Here is a 15701-nt window from a genome sequence, read left to right as displayed (position 1 = left end):
TTTTACCTTTTTACACTTTGCTCCATTATCCTTTATTGCAAGCGAGCGATCTATTTTAGCCTTGTGATATTTCCGGCGGCCATCCTTCCCGCTCCGGCTTCCGGCTCCCGCCCCTTCGCCAGCTGCTTCGTTACTGCTTGCTTGACTTGACTTGATCATGATGTAATTATTTTATCCCAGCGGCTACTTGCATATCTGCCGAGTAGCGTGTATTGTATTAGCATAATACCTAATTCACTGATTTGACGAGAACATGACTTTTGCCCGTGTACTTTTTCTCCGCTTGTTTATTTCGTTTCATTAAAAGGTATTGTTATCCCTAGCTATCTGGCTACGGTGAGTGGCGGAAAAGCCATTTTTATATATACATCAACTGCTGAAACTGAGTAATCCAAGCAACTGTCCAACTCCACACTGTATCATGTGAAAAACGGCAGGCACCTATATATATCTACTCGTCATCATATATCTTCACCTGACTGGCTATCTCCTTGATGCGAGAGACGTAGTTCTCCTCTATAGAATCGCCTTTACCCCCTGCAACACGCAGAATCAAATCATTCAAAGAGGCTCGGCCCAGGATATCAACGTGATCGGCTATCAACAATTAGCATCATCAAAGTAGCAAACACGGGTACATGTATGCATGTATGTATGTAACCGGATCCTCCAGATGGGGGCGAAAAGCTTACCTGTATTAGGACCCCCACGCGGCGAGAACCGTTCAGGCTCATGAGGCATCTCGTACACTTTAATCGGTATCCCGGCCGGGTTATACCTCTTAATCCTCCATCCACGAGTGCCCATATACCCCAAGCTAAGCAGATTAACCGTCCCATCGCCCTCGTTCATAACAACGCCCCGATCAACGTGTCCTTCCCCTTCCCCTTCCATCACAGAAGTGTCCATGGTCAAATTCAGTTTCGACAAGGGATCAACTTCCTCGCGGTAAAAGTAGCTTCGTTCCGTTGGCTTGCCAACGCCGTAGAACGAGTATATCTTCATATTAGGGGCTAGAGGGAGGCGGACTTCAAGCGGATTCAACCATTTACGGGGATCGTTTTCGTTCGCCTCGACTTCTGCAGCTGTATGGGCAACGCCATGAGAGTAGTTCTCGTCAAGCTGGTTGCGATACCATGGTTCGGAAATGTTGTACAAATAAGCTAGGCCGTCTTCAACAGTGAAATTATGCCTCGAGGCAGCTGTGAGCGTGCTGTTTGATCGGAAGTTCAGCAGGTTGCCGTTAGTTACTGGCTGATTGGGGAAGTCGTCTGGCGCCCAGGTATGGTTGCCCCATACTTCGTTGCCGCCCTTGGGTAACATGCTGGAAATACCTGGCATGGCACGGAAGATCTCAGCCCGTTCTTCTTTGGACAGGAATTTCTCCAGGCCGTAGACTGCAAAGGCGTTGAGTTGGGCGGTATCTCGCATCTCTCCGGATAGTACTGCTGTAAGGCCCTTGGAAGCACCCAGCATGCAGCCGCTGACGTTGATCCAAGACGCAATGTGACGATCGACCCAGTCTGGACCACCGTTGCCGTAGCCTTTGTGCTCAGCCCATTTGAAGAAGAATAGAGCTACCTGTGATCCCATACTATGTGAGACAAGGACCACTTTCTTCCCGTTCAGCTTCACTGCAGTTTCGATATGGTCCTTGAGCCTGCTAAAGTAGTGGTCTCTATGCTCTAGGTTAAGATATGAAAGCCTCCAGTCGTATGCAGCTGAATATGCATTTGTCGGGTCATATCCTATTGTCGCCAGGTTTTCCAATATCTTATTCCAAATCCAGTAGCCTGTGATGAAGAAATCCGTTGCATCAAAGCCTTGGGCAGCTCGTAGTTTGACTCCAGGCGGATCAAGCCCGGTCTCTTTATCCAGCATGATATTGCTCTTCCAGCCTGCAGTGTCAAGGACCAGTGCACGCATCATGCTCCAACTGCCCCAGAGACGCTTTCGGAAGTACGGTCTTGACTTTTCATCCGTCCCCCAGCTCTCAAGGCCAGTGGATATCACTCCGGGTATCATGATGACTGGATGAGTAGCCTTAATCCCCTGCGCCTGCAAATGCAAACCCACTGAAAACGAGTCATAGCTCACCGTCTCGCGCTCACTTTGCTGTTATCAAGTCAGTATATGCACGCTATGTCACGAAAAAAGGGCAGCTTACTGAAAACTCTTTTGCATCTCGGACAATGCCTGCAGGTATAACATCGATCAGCGAGTCGATATTGAGATCCAGCAGTGCATCTAAACTGATAACCTCATTCTGATTTGCGAAGAATAGCGCCACAAATATCCCAAAGATCCCTCCAAGCCCGAATATCAATCCATTCCGTCGCTTACTTCTTCTTTTCGGGGGAACCGCGTCCTCCGGTTTCGAGGATGCCTGGACGTATACGACCTCCTTCTCAACCTTGTTATAGCAATTATCTTCCGCCTTGGGCGCTTCTGCCACCTTCTCTGAGGCTATAACTTTCGATGAAGAATTCGCATTCGAGGGAGTGTTCTCGTCGTTGGTAGATGTAGATACGAGGTCTGCGCCAAACCGACGTCGCAGTTCCGCCATAATAAAAATATAGTGCAAAAACAGGCGCGCGTAAGCTAGACAGACGCCTATCGACTGCTCATGACCCTCCGTAAGCGAATATCGAAGACTAAAGATAACTAACCAGGGGTCTCTCGTCTGTCTTCAGGTAGCAAGGGGAGGATTTTGTCTTTCGAGATAGAAATAAAGTAGTTAGCGGGCGAACCTTTAGTGTTAATCACATGGAATAGTTAACTAAAACGCCAACGTCTGCACCAATGCGCCTGACAGCTTCGAGGGGAGAGAAAGAGACTAATAGAATACTCACAATATACGGCCGAAGAGAAAACGAGCTAGGGAGGCAGAGAAGAAGGGGGCGAAGGGCGAGGGAGAGAAGACACGGAAGCTCGACCTGGTGATGATGTAAGACGAATCAGTGGGAAAAGTCGAAACCTTCGAGATTAAAAACAACGATACAACCAACACCCACCTTGGGCGCTTTTCGACCTGCTCGAGCGGCTCGCGGATACCTCGAGCCTGTCAGATCTGCGATGGCCGACGCCCCGTCGCAGTTCCGCTATGTCCAGTATGAGGCTGCGAAGGAGAACGAGTATGTCCCCGCGATGCGCCAGTTGATATCCCAAGATCTCTCCGAGCCGTACAGCATCTACGTCTACCGCTACTTTCTCTACGAATGGGGGGATCTCTGCTTCATGGCGATGGACGAGAAGGACAAGTTGGTTGGCGTCGTTGTATCGAAGCTGGAACCGCATCGTGGTGGGCCGTTGAGAGGATACATAGCCATGCTTGCGGTACAGGAGGAGCATAGAGGGAAAGGGATAGCTACCAAGCTGGTCCGTTTGGCCATGGATGCCATGATAGAGAGAGATGCGGATGAGGTATGCTGCCTGTTGTATATATATAGAAATGTTGATTACTGACCGTTCTCCTGGATGTAGATTGTTCTAGAAACCGAGATCACAAATTCGCCGGCCATGAAGCTGTATGAGCGCTTGGGATTTCTTAGGAGCAAGCAGCTGCATCGTTACTATCTTAATGGGAATTCTGCATTCCGCTTTGTTCTCTACTTGAAGGAAGACGTGGGCATGATTCCGACATCGGATCCTTACCACGGACATCCGGATGGCCTCCCATTGCACGAGAACGGCGAGCACCCTGGCCATCATGTGTGTTGAGCCGGGATTGTATATGACATGCCGGGCATGTTTTATACATGGACGAACATGATGATATGATGAGACACTACATGGCAAATCAATTGCTGGAAAATTAACAGCATCACGGCCGCGCGGTTGGATTATTGAGCATACAATATCAACTATCACACGCCAACTGGTTGAAGCTGTGACTGGAGGAAGACCAAATAGCGGACTTAAACTCTTTGAGACCTTAAGAAACCCATATCCCACTTGACTAGGGGCGCATAATGTATTGCTAGAGGTTAGATGCTGGATTACCTCTCTAGCGCTTAGACAGTCAACCACAACAAATGATAGATTTATTTCTATATAATGATACATTATTATACAACAGAGGAATCTCGGCATGAGGCTCGCTATATATGCAAAACTGGGTATCGATCAATACTGGAAACGGTAAATAAATGGTCAACCGGCCAGAGCAAGAGGCTCACGATTAACCCACGATTTCAAACCTCGGGGGTTGCTGGGTGGCCTGACATCAGCTTTGACAATGTCAACTGTCACACTGTTCTTCCGTAGCCAGTCAACTGGCTTATCATGACATGTGCCCCATTCCTCGTCCAAAGCGTAGGCTCTCTCAAGAAGTTGGTTAAGAGGCTCTCTATACTCATACCCATCATCCGAAGCACTGAGATCGCTATCTACCAATTTCTTTGCCAATTCTTTCCGCCACTCGGGATAAACATCAGATGGCGAACCACAAACCCCGAGAACCAGCTTGTTGAAGTCTTGACTGGCATCTGTTTCCAGGTTTTCAAACGGAATAACACCAGCAACCACCTTGCCGATCTTCTGCAGCCAACATTCACGCTCTGGCAGGGAAGATCCATGCACCTCTCGTCGAAGCGATGAGTATATGCTAACCTGCATCTTCTGTGTAGTCCAGCCATTAAGACAGCCATGTCGCCATAGAACCCGGCAGAGGTTATACGCCCTTGCTCTCCAGGCAAGGTGCCAGAGAATGTCCATTGTCTGATCGTCGCCCTTGATGTTGAAGGTTTGGGTAACCTTTAGGTATAAGGCCACGAACGCCTTGTTCATCTTGTCTGATTGATGCAGGAAGTAAAACAGTGCATTGTTCAAGCTAGTTGTATCCAGGCCAAATGAAACCCGTTCGCAATACTCGAGAATATCCGAGATTACGTTTGGTTTGCTGCATAGAGATCCTTCTAGGATCATTCTGTTGATGGTTCGAACACTTAACCAGCCGTGGCCGAGGGTTTCGTCCATGTGTTTCATGAAACCTGATACGGTACCGCCGTCCTTTAGCCATTTTCCAAACCGTGGCTGAATGGATATAGACGCTGCAACTTGGAATACATGTGCATCGTCAAAGACCCCAGACTTTCTGGCTTGGACCAGGAGGTCAAAGCGGTGGGCGTGGGGGGTTATCGAAGAGAGTACTGATACCCAAGCCCAATTGCGAGGGTAGATACCCTGGCGTTTCATGGCATTGATGCACCACTTTAAAGACACAAAGTCTCGACGAAGCACGGATGCTCGCAGGAGTGCATTTACGGTCCGTGATGTCATACGACCTTCAAAGGCGGGAAGCAGAGAAGGAAGCGAGGAGCGTGCATGGTGGGACGCAAAGTAGGATATGGCTAGACATATGGATCGGGAAGAGAAGTATTGCCTGTTCTCAGGATCGAGCATGAGACGGCGGATCATATCTCCGATTGCATCCTTGTGGGATACCCCAAGCGCACTATGCAGTCTCCCATGGACTAATCGCGTAACTGGTACTAGAACCAAATCCTCAATGTAATCGGCAAATGTCTTGATAGTAAACTTCTTCGGAGCTTTTATTTCATTTTTACCAGGCACAAGTGGTTCCGGTGGGAGGGACGCCCACACAGACCGTATCAAGGGCCTCTGAGATGAATCCTTCAGGAATGGCATGAAAGGAGGGAGGTCATTCTTGGGAAGGTTTTGTATAAATTCTTCAATGTGCTTCTCCCCAGCTTGAACAGCTGCCTGTGTTCCGCTTAACACCAGATGACGAAGCCCAAGTGAGTCGTCGGTCTGTGGGAGAACGTGTGCCCGGCAACCGCTCAGGAAGGGTATTACCCACATATTCTCTCGTTCGTCTCCAACAAGAGCCACGACATCAGCTTCACTTAATGTGATTGTCTTTTGAAACTCATCAGCTGGACGATCCGGTTTGTTATTGACGAGGCTTTTGAACCCTTCCACAAGCTGGAGACATATGCTGGTTTGACGCTGTGCATCAGATCGCTGTTCCTCAAGAGACTTGGGTTGGTATACACGGTGACTGATTGGATTATTGTAACCATGGCGAACATATCGTAGAGGAGTTCGTGGAGGTGCCGTGTAGGGATTCCTGGTAGCATTTTGCCTGTCAAAATCGGCCATGGATTTGGTATAGCGTAACGGAACACCATGTGCCGATTTCCTTATCCAACCCCCCATATGGCTTTTGTTCCGTACTGGTCTTGTATCGCCCACATTATTGTATTCATGGCTTGATGGTTGAGATCCTTGTTTCGTTGCTAGACTATCCAGCTCGGACAGTAGCTCTGGCAATGCATGCTTAGATCGATTTGGCTGAGAATAACTGGCGGTGCTTTTACTTTTGCTTGTCTTGTCATCACGATCATATTCAACAATCGGTGGAGCTAGGACAGTGTCAAGAGGGGTGTTCTCAGTGTTATTTGTAAGTATTATAGTGTCGCTGCCGCCGATTGCCTGACGTTGGCTCTTCGGTTGAGGCTTTTGACGGCCTGGTACCTCGGGCCCGGAGCGCTGTGAACTCCTTGACTGCCGGTTCTGCAAATCCTCCGGTACACGGTTTATTCGCTCCTTTCCCGGCTTTCTATTATCCGAAGCAGTCCGTGTCTTAGTGAGCCCGATAGAATTGTCAATCGCCGCAGCAAAGGCTGGTGGGTAGAGGAAGAGGAGCGGCTCATTCTTTATGGCTGCGCTGATATTCTCGGCAACGGGTATGCTTGCTTTCCTCGACAAGCAGTATCGACTGCCTGAGAACATTGATAGCTGCCGACGAGCATTGAGCTGCCCGAAACGTCGTCAGGTCATCGATGATGCTGGAGATGCCGGACTGTTCAGCGTCCAAAAACTGCCTTTTTCGAGGTTTTTTTTGCTTTCGACTTTTTTGCAGCTGAGCTAAGATTGATTAGTAAGCAAATACAAATGTAGATACGAAGGAAGCTGGAGGATCAGATGGAGAGGAATATAAAACTGATTTAATAGTCTATCTAGAGGCATTTTCTTCTTCAAAAGGTAGTTCTATGATACAGGGCAGGTCGAGCAGCGCTGTCATGCGCTGTTCCAAGTCCACGACTCTCTGACGAGCCGGTCACCGGCCTTGTATGCCTTGTGCAGATTCTCCCGCCTGGCTCTCTCGGCATCATCGGGAGAGTCGTGCGGTATTTCATCCATTGACTGTTTCAGCATTTTGATTAATTGTCGACGAGAAGAATGAAAGAGCAACATGGACAGTATCTCAGGCATCTACATGGTATGTCAGCAAATATCTACCTTATCGATAGGACAGAGCGGACATCCTTACCTTATCTTCCAGCAACACCAGACCATCTCCTCCACGATGTACGAATTCCCTCACTGCATCGATCCTCTCGCGATCAAGCGTCGAGATCCTCATGGCTTTGGATAGAATTGCCACGTTCGTGATATCCTCAGGCGCAACCTGTTCCTCCCACTCATCTTGGGATATCCTCGATAGCTGGCCGGTATAAGTCGTCCCAGCTTCTCCCGTCGTTACAATACTGGGTTCACCGCTCCCCAGGTAGCTAGTACCAATCATACCTCTTGTAGGTCTATGTTTGGACCTTCTCACTCTCCTCCTCAGCCATCGTCTCCGTCGAACAAACGAATGGCACCAGGGATGGGTTCCGTGCCAGGAGAACTTCGAAGCAAAGGAGAACGAGTACTGCCAACCCTCCTCGTCGACGTCATGCGACATATCGACATACCATGTCTTCCAGTCCCACTCCCAGCTTGGATCAGGGACCTGTGCATTTGCAATTGTTACGGGGCTCTGTTCAAAAGTGGCCGTCATCCATGCCGGCGGGTCAAGGTTCAGAAGCGAGTTTTTCGAAAAGATGGGCTTGCCGAAGAAGAACCATCCTCGTTGATTTTCGTAGAGCACGTCTATTTCACTTTGCGATTGAGGGTGTGGCTCTTCTGTCGTTGGTTGTTCTTGCAAGGATGCTTCGGTGTCGAACGCCACGTCCGACCCAGGCCGTCGGACAGCAGATGACGACTGTGCTGCAATTGACGTGTTCCTGGACAGCGAGCCTTCTCGTGGAGTAGTAGCTGTGATCTCCCTGCTGAGCCTGCGGTCGTCTCCATTGACCCCGTGGGTGCTGTTAGCACCACCACCACCACCACCATCGTACCGATCCTGCTGGTACTTTGCGTATTTCCGTCGGGCCAGGTTCTCTCGCACCGAGAGGCCGGTCAGCTTCTTCGCCAGGGATCGGTGGGTACTCGTCCGGCTCGCTCGCAGGCCAATCTCAGACTCGTCCGGTTCGGGGGCTGGACAGGTGTTGTCTACGAGGAGAATGCCACCGCCGCTCGCCATGACAGGGCGGCCAGAGGACAGCGAAACTCGCCAGTTAGGGGGTGAAGTCTCCAGCTCCAGAGGTAAGCCGTAGCGGTGCTGTCTCCGTCGCCATAAGGAGGGCGGTGCTAGAGCCTGCTATAAGTATCCACGGTGGTCAGACAGGCGGGGAGAGGAAAAGGAGAAAAGGGATAATATTAATGTCTCTCCTGCGCAGCTTCAGCGCCGTCGCTTCGTCTGTTTCTTCTTATCAACATCCAAGTTTCTTAGCTAAGAAAAAACTAGGAAAAACATGATGACTAAGCGATGACATCACATGGGAAACGCTAAGCCTAAACGGGACATCAACACTAGGCCTTCGATCAGATAACAAAGATAGGAGAATAACAAGAACAGACAGAATAGACAACACAGAGTACAATATACAAACAGGATATTAAAGAGGTAGAGATAGACACAAAGTGTGCATCGGTGACAGTATATACAACATGCAGGAACCGCACCACCGGAAGATCGAGCTGCAGTCGACCGCAGACCTCACGTACCTCTACACAAACACGCTGACAGTCGCCCGCGAAAAGCTCGACCTCCACTTCCCTCCCTCTGCCAACGATGACTCGGATCCCATGAAAGAGCGAGTGCGCAGTCTAGTCGATGGCGTGCGTTCTCTTTGTCCAGCTTTTGTTTGTTAAAGGCCAAAATACTGACGTGACTCCAGTTCATAAACAAGACATTCACATCCGCTATACCCTCCATAAGCATAAACGGAATCGACACAACAGACTCGTCCTCGAAACAAAAAGGACCCAGCAGAGATGAGCAGCCCATCAACCTCGAGTCACTCCTGACAACCCGGGAGTCAATTGAATACGAACCATTCGACACTGAGCTCGCGGCCAGACTTACGTCTCTCTACGCACAGCTGGAATCACTCACTACAACAGTAGCGCAGATGAGACGGGATGCGCCGCTAAAAGCAGCAAAGGCGTACGAGGAGGCGCTGAATAATGCTCTTTTACATGACGACGAGGAAGAAGAAGAAGAAGAAGATATAGATGAAGATTATGAGGCGGATGATGTGCTGGTAGATGCTGATATGGACGAAGAGCAACGACAGGAAGAAGAGAGGAAGAGAGATATGGAGAGGATACAAAGGATGCTTCAGAAACATCCCGAATGGGTTTTACAGGTACCCCTGGGAACGGAGCAGGTTCAAGAGCGATGGCGAGACGGGGAGATGAGTGATGTCTATGCTCGATCGTTAGAGACACTGTTTAAATTGCAAGGGGAGGGAAGCGGGATTGGGTATGGGAACGAAGACGAGGAAGATGGGGGAGGAAGCAGTTCTATGGGTGGTACGAGTGCTGGTGCGCCGTTGGCTACAACGGTGGGCAAGGCGGAGAGAGCACGGCTTGCTACCGGGGTTGTTGAGAAGATGTAATTGAAGGTATCGAATTGATTTAACTATTCATTATTCAATAATTTAGCACTCTTCTCGTGGCTGATTTTTAAATGTAACGGCGCTGTTGCATGTTAAGACACGATATTAATTAAGATGATGGTCTGGGATAGCTAGGGGGGTGATATAGGTAAATATTAAGGGACAAGCCACAATCTAGGATCAAGGTCATTGAGACAGGAAAGAAATAAAATAAAATGATCTGACTCTCATTTATTTGAATATGTTTGATTTCTTCCCATGCAGATGCTTGTACCAACACACTATAGAAGTCAAGTCACCCGGTAGTATATTTGCAATGTAGTATATACGAATAGACCAAACATCCATCCGTTCGGCCCAGGCCCAGTCCAGTCCAGTCCAGTCCCAGATCAAAAAAGAGAGGTCTTCTACCTTCTATCTGTCCGCCTGTCCGTCCGTCCTGTATATTCCATCTAAGCAGCAGCCGGAGCTGGAGCCGCAGCCGTAGCCGTCGCAGTAGCAGTAGCCGGCTCAGCATCAGCAGCCTTCTCCTTCTCCTCTTCCTCTTTCTTCTCCTCCTCCTCTTCTTTCTTCTTCTCCTCGCCCTCCTCGCCTCCCTCCTCCTTGGCCTCTGTCTTCTTCTCCTTTGAGCCAGCCCACTCTGGCTCCTGCCAGGGTCCCATATCGCTAAACATACACCCGCCCTCACACTCACACTTGCCGCCAAACTGCACCGGCAAGTTCTCTGCGGGGATCTGCGAGAGCAACTCGCTCTCATACCCGCCTCCAAAGACATGTATCTTCTTCACCGTGACCGGGTCCAGGAACCCCTTGACCATGGCGAACACCGTGCTGAACCCCCACGGCGCATTGATGATGTACAGCTTCCCCAGACGCTCGGGGTAGTAGTTTTGAGAAATGGCAGAGGCCTGGCGCACGTAGCCGATGACGGACGAGGCGTTGCCCAGGCCCACGCCCTTCATGTCCATTATCGTGCAGCAGGTTTCCAGCAGGTGGCCAGATTTTCGGGCGCAGGCGGGGAGGCGGTTGTCGGCCAGCTTCTCGTACTCGCATACTAGGTGTTTGAGCATGCGGTCGCTGGTGGTCACTTTGTACATGGCTGTCAGGTCGATTTTGCCGAATTGCTCAATGTACACTGGTCGGCCGTCCTACAGAGATCACATAGGTAAGCGAATGGCAGTGTATGCCGGGAGACGGAGACAGAGGGGCCTACCTTGTCTGTCTTGTGGTAGAATTGGGGATAGTATTCGAACATCTTCTCTTTCTCATGGTAGTCGAAGTCTGAGACCAGCGTGTCCGTCTTGAATTCTGCTCGCCATTTCTCGCTCGCGAGGAACCTGTGTCCCAAGTCAGTATCATCTCCATTCCACTAATGCAGCATGGTATAAAGCTATGTAGTCTCAAGTAAAAGAGCGTGTTAGTGCGTACATGGTCTTGGAAGCCTCAACGTTGAACTTTCTCGCCCGCAGGAACCGCAGCAGCGTCAATGTGTCTAGCCTGTCCTTGCAGCCAGCGTCCTCCAGCTGCTTCCGGAGCTGGAACACCTGCGCATCCTGCTCGGGCGTGGTATACCCTGGGTGACCAGACTGCGGCGTGGGAGCAGACGTGGGGAAGTCGTAGTGGTCGTATTTCTCGTCGACGGGGAGGTCTTTGGGCTGCGGAGTGGCTTGTTTGGACGCCATTTTCCTGACTGTTCTGCTATCCGTCTGTATGCCTGGCCGGGTGTGCTGTGCAGAGTGTATGCGATGGAAAGAGAAGAGCAGGAGATCGGGGGAGTTGAGTTGTATGCCAGGTAGAAAATACGTTTGTTCTATGGTCTGGCTGAGTGAGAGTTTTTGGTGATTGATGGTGGTTTTGGCGTTGGTTGTTGGCGGTTGGTGGGTTGCGTAGTTAAAAGGGGGCGGATTTCGCCTCTCCGGCCGTGGCTGAAGCAAAGCTGGTTGAGCTGACTAGCTGTTAGCTAAACGGAGCTTACTGGTTAGTTCCGGACGTCGATGACGAGGAAGACAGGATGGAACTTGGACTGGGAGACGGGCGAGTCTGGTTATATTTATATGTAGATGTGTGTACAGCTATGCACTCCCTGCGTCTGGCTGAGTTGTCTCGGTGGGGGCGGACGCAGCCAGGGGGGAGCAGAAGCAGGCGAAGCTGAGTGGACGACGACGGCGACGGCGACGATGAGGATGAGGATGAGGATGAGGATGAGGATGTTTAAGAGTAATAAGACCGTTGGAGATGACGATGGAGAAGACGATACGACGATGGCTTGGTCGGTTAATTTAACAAATAGTCCATGGTTTATTAGATAGATAGACATATATAATAATGATAATAGCTAGCAAGTAGGATGGGATGGGACAGGATATACTGCGAATACTGACTGAGATCTCTCCTTTTTTCCTTTTTTTTCTTTTCTGTGACCGTTTCATGAAGTAGAAAAAAGTGGAAGAAGGACATCCGGGGCAAAGGAAAAAGGAAAGCAGGCTGACAGACAGGCAGACGGGCAGGCGTTAAAGGTAGATAGAGATATGGATAGCAGGATAGGAGACGGGGAAAGGGGCAGAATCCCTCCTTTTGGAAGATTGATATTGAGATACAGGCATAGATATAGATATAAGTAGACGGATAGTAGATAGATGGAACAGACGGCAAGAGAGTAAGTAGCATGAAGAGAGATAGAGACATGAGCATAATATAAGCGTAAGAGTTAAGGTAAAAGAGATGGAGTACATAGCAGGTAGATCAATGGGGCAGGGAAGGAAAAGAGAAGAAAAGGAATAAAATGAAACAATATCGAAACACAGCGAGGCAAGCAGGCAGGGAGAAAAAGAAGCCAGGGCCAGGGGGTATGTAGAGAACAGAGACTGAGCAGAGCAGATTGCAAAGACAGACGGCGGGGGCGAGGGAAAGAAGTAAAATAGCTAAGTCACAGATATCAAGAAGGAGAAGAAGAAGAAGAAGAAACATCAAGGCGTTCTATCCACTGGAAGGGTGCCGATGGGGAAGAAAAAGGGGGGGGGGGGGGGGGGGGGGGGAGTATAAAACGATGTAAGATGTAGAAGTAAAAAAGGTGAAGGGGGGGATATCCTCCCCCTGGAGCAAGAAAGAGTGTGTAAGGAAGTAGGTATCACCTCGAGTCAGTGTATTAAGATATCAAACCAGAGCAAAGACCAGAGCAAGCCAGACCAAACGATACCGATAGCCAAAGCCAAAGGAGACAGAAGGAGAAAGAAGACGAAGAAGGAGAAAGGGTATTAGCAAGGTAAAGGGGTATGAGGCGGATTAGAAAGAGAGAAAGAGAAGTAGATTTACTACCAGCCCTTCTTCCGGGCAAAACGCTTGTTGAGCAGAGCCAGGACGCGCGAGACGTTGAACTGGACGTATTCCAAGTCCAGGTCTTCCTGGTTGTCTTTCTGCATTTCCAGCAAGTCGTCGAGTTTCAGATCTAGTTCTAGCAGGCCTCTAGCTCGTCCTATACATAACCGTTAGTATCAGGATTGATAGAAAGTGAAAAAAAAAAGTAGAGACGTACCCTTGTAGTGTAGACTGATGACAAAAGTGCCTGGGAGCGGACTCTTGAACATAAAGTATATATTGGCCCTCCTGTTCTCGGGCACGTTACTCCGTCTAATGACGCCTTCCTTCTCGAGCTGCTGGTGGGTGAACTTGTAGGGCCCCAGCTCCTGGTGCTTCTGGGTCTTGCGCTGCTTTCCTTCGCTCTGGCTGCGGACGTTGTGCAAGTAGGACTTGTAGGTCTCGAGCTGGTTGACGAGGTAGGCGTTGTGGTCGCGGATGGTGCGGTAGACTTCTTCGAGCTTGCGCTGTTCCTCGAGCACTTTCTCACGCAGCGAGCCGAGGTGTACGAGTTCCTGCTCGACCTCGTCGCGGAGTAAGGAGAAGTCGTCTGACCGGTCGATAACGCCGAGTTCCTGCAGCTGGCTGAGGAGTTCCATGGTGCGGATGCCCTTGCGGACCATGACGGCGTCGTTTTTGAGGGTTGCTGCAGCTTCGGCGATGCGGTCGAGGCGCAAGGGGCGGCGGGTGACGGAGGAGTTGTGAGGGAGCGAGCGCATGATCTGGACGAAGGTGGATTTGGCTTCCATGAAGAAGATCTCTTCCTGGGTGATGTCGAGGGCAGAGGTGAGGTCGTCGATGGGGGCTTCCCATTTGCTGAAGAGCGGGAGGTGGATTGCTCTGTTCTCCTTGCGGGGCAGCTGGGCGGGCGCGGGTCCGAGTTCCTGCAGGAGGACGTTGAGATGGGAGTTCTGATCTGCGGCGAGGGTGGAGGCGTGTTTCTCGATGAGGGCGTGGGTAGCGTAGATTTCGTTGAGGGTGATTTGCAGCTCGAGGTCGCGCTTGGAGAGGGCGACGTAGTTGTCCATTTCCAGGCTTTCGTAGAAGTCTTGGACCTCACAGAGGTCGAGGAGGAACCGGTTCACTCGCTCTTTGTTCTGCTGGATGAAGGGCTGCAGTTTGGCCATGTAGGGTTCCTTGGCGTAGGAGGGCTTGTTGGCGAGGTTCTGCAGCATCTTTGCGATCAAGGTCAGGGTGCGGCGCGGCTTCTCGGCTGGGGTGCCGTCGATGAGCATGTAGGAGCGCGGCGTGACGATGGCCGGGTTGATGAAGCGCAGGAAGAAGAAGCCTCCGATCAGAGTGCAGATGACATGGTCCTGGGCGTCCGGGTACTTGCGTTTGGACAGGCTGCGGATCTGCTTGCATATCCAGCGGATGCCATAGGGGGTCTCCTCGAGGCCGTCGATGATGGTCTTGAGGAAGCTGTTGGCGAGGTCGGTGAGCATCTTGAGCCTGGGCGCAATGATGGCCTGGACCTGCTCGTTTTCCGCGGCGACCTCGGCGGTGACTGCGCGTTCGAGATAGGGCGGGAGGGAGCCGGTGCTGGCCTCGATCTGCTGGACCATGGACTCGTAGACCTTGAGCGGATTGATCTCGAGGTCGATGTCGTGCAGCTCGATGAGGGAGTTGATCTGGCCGGCCAGGATATGTTTCAGGTATGCCTGTCCCGGTCCACGGCGGGTATACGTGGTCATCATGCGGGAGACGGGCGTGTTCTGGCGCAGGAGGGAGGAGTACTCGGGGGTGTTGTCGAACTGGTAGGTGAGGACGGACTGGAACATGGTGAGCAGGAGATGCTCTTCGCGGCTCTCGTACTGGTTGCCGTAGATGGTGAACATGACGGTCTGCAGCAGCGAGTCGATCTCGGCCATGGAGACGAGGCGGCAGAGGTGGGCGATGTGCCGGGGCTCCGACTGCAGCAGGAAGAGCAGGTTGCCGTACTTTTGCGTCTTGTCGTCGTTGGGGAAGGCCCCTTCTTGTATGTCTGCCGGGTCATCCAGATGGCTGGCCACTTCGTTTTGCTGCTCCAATTAGTCTATCACTTCTCTTTCTTCTGTGGGTGTAATGGGTGCAGAGGGTGCAGAGGGTGAGACGGGTGAAGTACCTCCTCCAAGGCCATGCGGTTCTGGATGAGCAGGGCGATGCGCGAGTCGAGGTAGCGGACGTCCTTTTCCAGCACGAAGTTCTTCTTTGACTGCGTCGAGATCTTGGACTTGAGCTCCCGCAGGCTCTTTTGCGCTGTTGCCGTCAGTATTATCTATACACAGAAGCATGAACAGAAGTGAGAAGTGAGAGGTGAGAAGAGGGTTACCTCGTGAGAGTTCGTCGGAGATCTCGAGGTCCTTTTCCTTCGCGGACATGGACAGGTAGAGCGCGGTGACGGACATGCGCTTCGACTGGCGCATCGAGCGGGCATCGTGCGAGGACATCGTGTTCTGCCTGCTCATGGGCTGGAAGGAGGACGAGGAGGAGGTGGATGCGCGAGAGGCGCGGGACGCTGGCTGCAGCATGGTTGCGACGGACATTCTACTCTCTGCTCTCGTTAGTCTGGGGACAAGTTATATAGACATTGTAGAGGGAGACCTACATCACGAC

General features: G+C 51.0%; 7 protein-coding genes across 7 annotated transcripts; 2 read left to right on the top strand and 5 right to left on the bottom strand.

Annotated features, from left to right (window-relative positions):
- Positions 1-451: 451 nt before the first annotated feature.
- Positions 452-2566, bottom strand: ARB_01216 (uncharacterized protein; the record flags this gene model as incomplete). Its single annotated transcript, XM_003012557.1, has 3 exons — positions 452-597; positions 693-2058; positions 2168-2566. The coding sequence occupies 3 exons, from the start codon at positions 2564-2566 to the stop codon at positions 452-454; spliced, it is 1911 nt and encodes a 636-aa protein (XP_003012603.1).
- Positions 2567-3075: 509 nt separating this feature from the next.
- On the top strand, positions 3076-3720 carry ARB_01215 (uncharacterized protein; the record flags this gene model as incomplete). Its single annotated transcript, XM_003012556.1, has 2 exons — positions 3076-3423; positions 3484-3720. 2 exons carry the CDS (start codon positions 3076-3078, stop codon positions 3718-3720), a joined length of 585 nt encoding a protein of 194 aa, XP_003012602.1.
- A 432-nt stretch (positions 3721-4152) lies between these two features.
- Positions 4153-6756, bottom strand: ARB_01214 (uncharacterized protein; the record flags this gene model as incomplete). Its single annotated transcript, XM_003012555.1, has 1 exon — positions 4153-6756. One exon carries the CDS (start codon positions 6754-6756, stop codon positions 4153-4155), a length of 2604 nt encoding a protein of 867 aa, XP_003012601.1.
- Positions 6757-7044: 288 nt separating this feature from the next.
- On the bottom strand, positions 7045-8332 carry ARB_01213 (uncharacterized protein; the record flags this gene model as incomplete). Its single annotated transcript, XM_003012554.1, has 2 exons — positions 7045-7239; positions 7298-8332. The coding sequence occupies 2 exons, from the start codon at positions 8330-8332 to the stop codon at positions 7045-7047; spliced, it is 1230 nt and encodes a 409-aa protein (XP_003012600.1).
- Positions 8333-8799: 467 nt separating this feature from the next.
- Positions 8800-9752, top strand: ARB_01212 (uncharacterized protein; the record flags this gene model as incomplete). The annotated part of the gene is made up of 2 exons (XM_003012553.1): positions 8800-8970; positions 9030-9752. The coding sequence occupies 2 exons, from the start codon at positions 8800-8802 to the stop codon at positions 9750-9752; spliced, it is 894 nt and encodes a 297-aa protein (XP_003012599.1).
- A 452-nt stretch (positions 9753-10204) lies between these two features.
- ARB_01211 (uncharacterized protein) lies at positions 10205-11434 on the bottom strand (the record flags this gene model as incomplete). Its single annotated transcript, XM_003012552.1, has 3 exons — positions 10205-10900; positions 10966-11089; positions 11181-11434. 3 exons carry the CDS (start codon positions 11432-11434, stop codon positions 10205-10207), a joined length of 1074 nt encoding a protein of 357 aa, XP_003012598.1.
- Positions 11435-13063: 1629 nt separating this feature from the next.
- On the bottom strand, positions 13064-15616 carry ARB_01210 (uncharacterized protein; the record flags this gene model as incomplete). The annotated part of the gene is made up of 3 exons (XM_003012551.1): positions 13064-13224; positions 13285-15117; positions 15211-15616. The coding sequence occupies 3 exons, from the start codon at positions 15614-15616 to the stop codon at positions 13064-13066; spliced, it is 2400 nt and encodes a 799-aa protein (XP_003012597.1).
- Positions 15617-15701: the final 85 nt, after the last annotated feature.

The sequence above is a fragment of the Trichophyton benhamiae genome, assembly GCF_000151125.1.
Source record: "Trichophyton benhamiae CBS 112371 chromosome Unknown Abenha-F-W-21b08.fp109, whole genome shotgun sequence".
Classification (NCBI taxonomy): Eukaryota; Fungi; Ascomycota; class Eurotiomycetes; order Onygenales; family Arthrodermataceae; genus Trichophyton; species Trichophyton benhamiae.
This window is presented reverse-complemented; position numbering and strand designations above follow the sequence as displayed.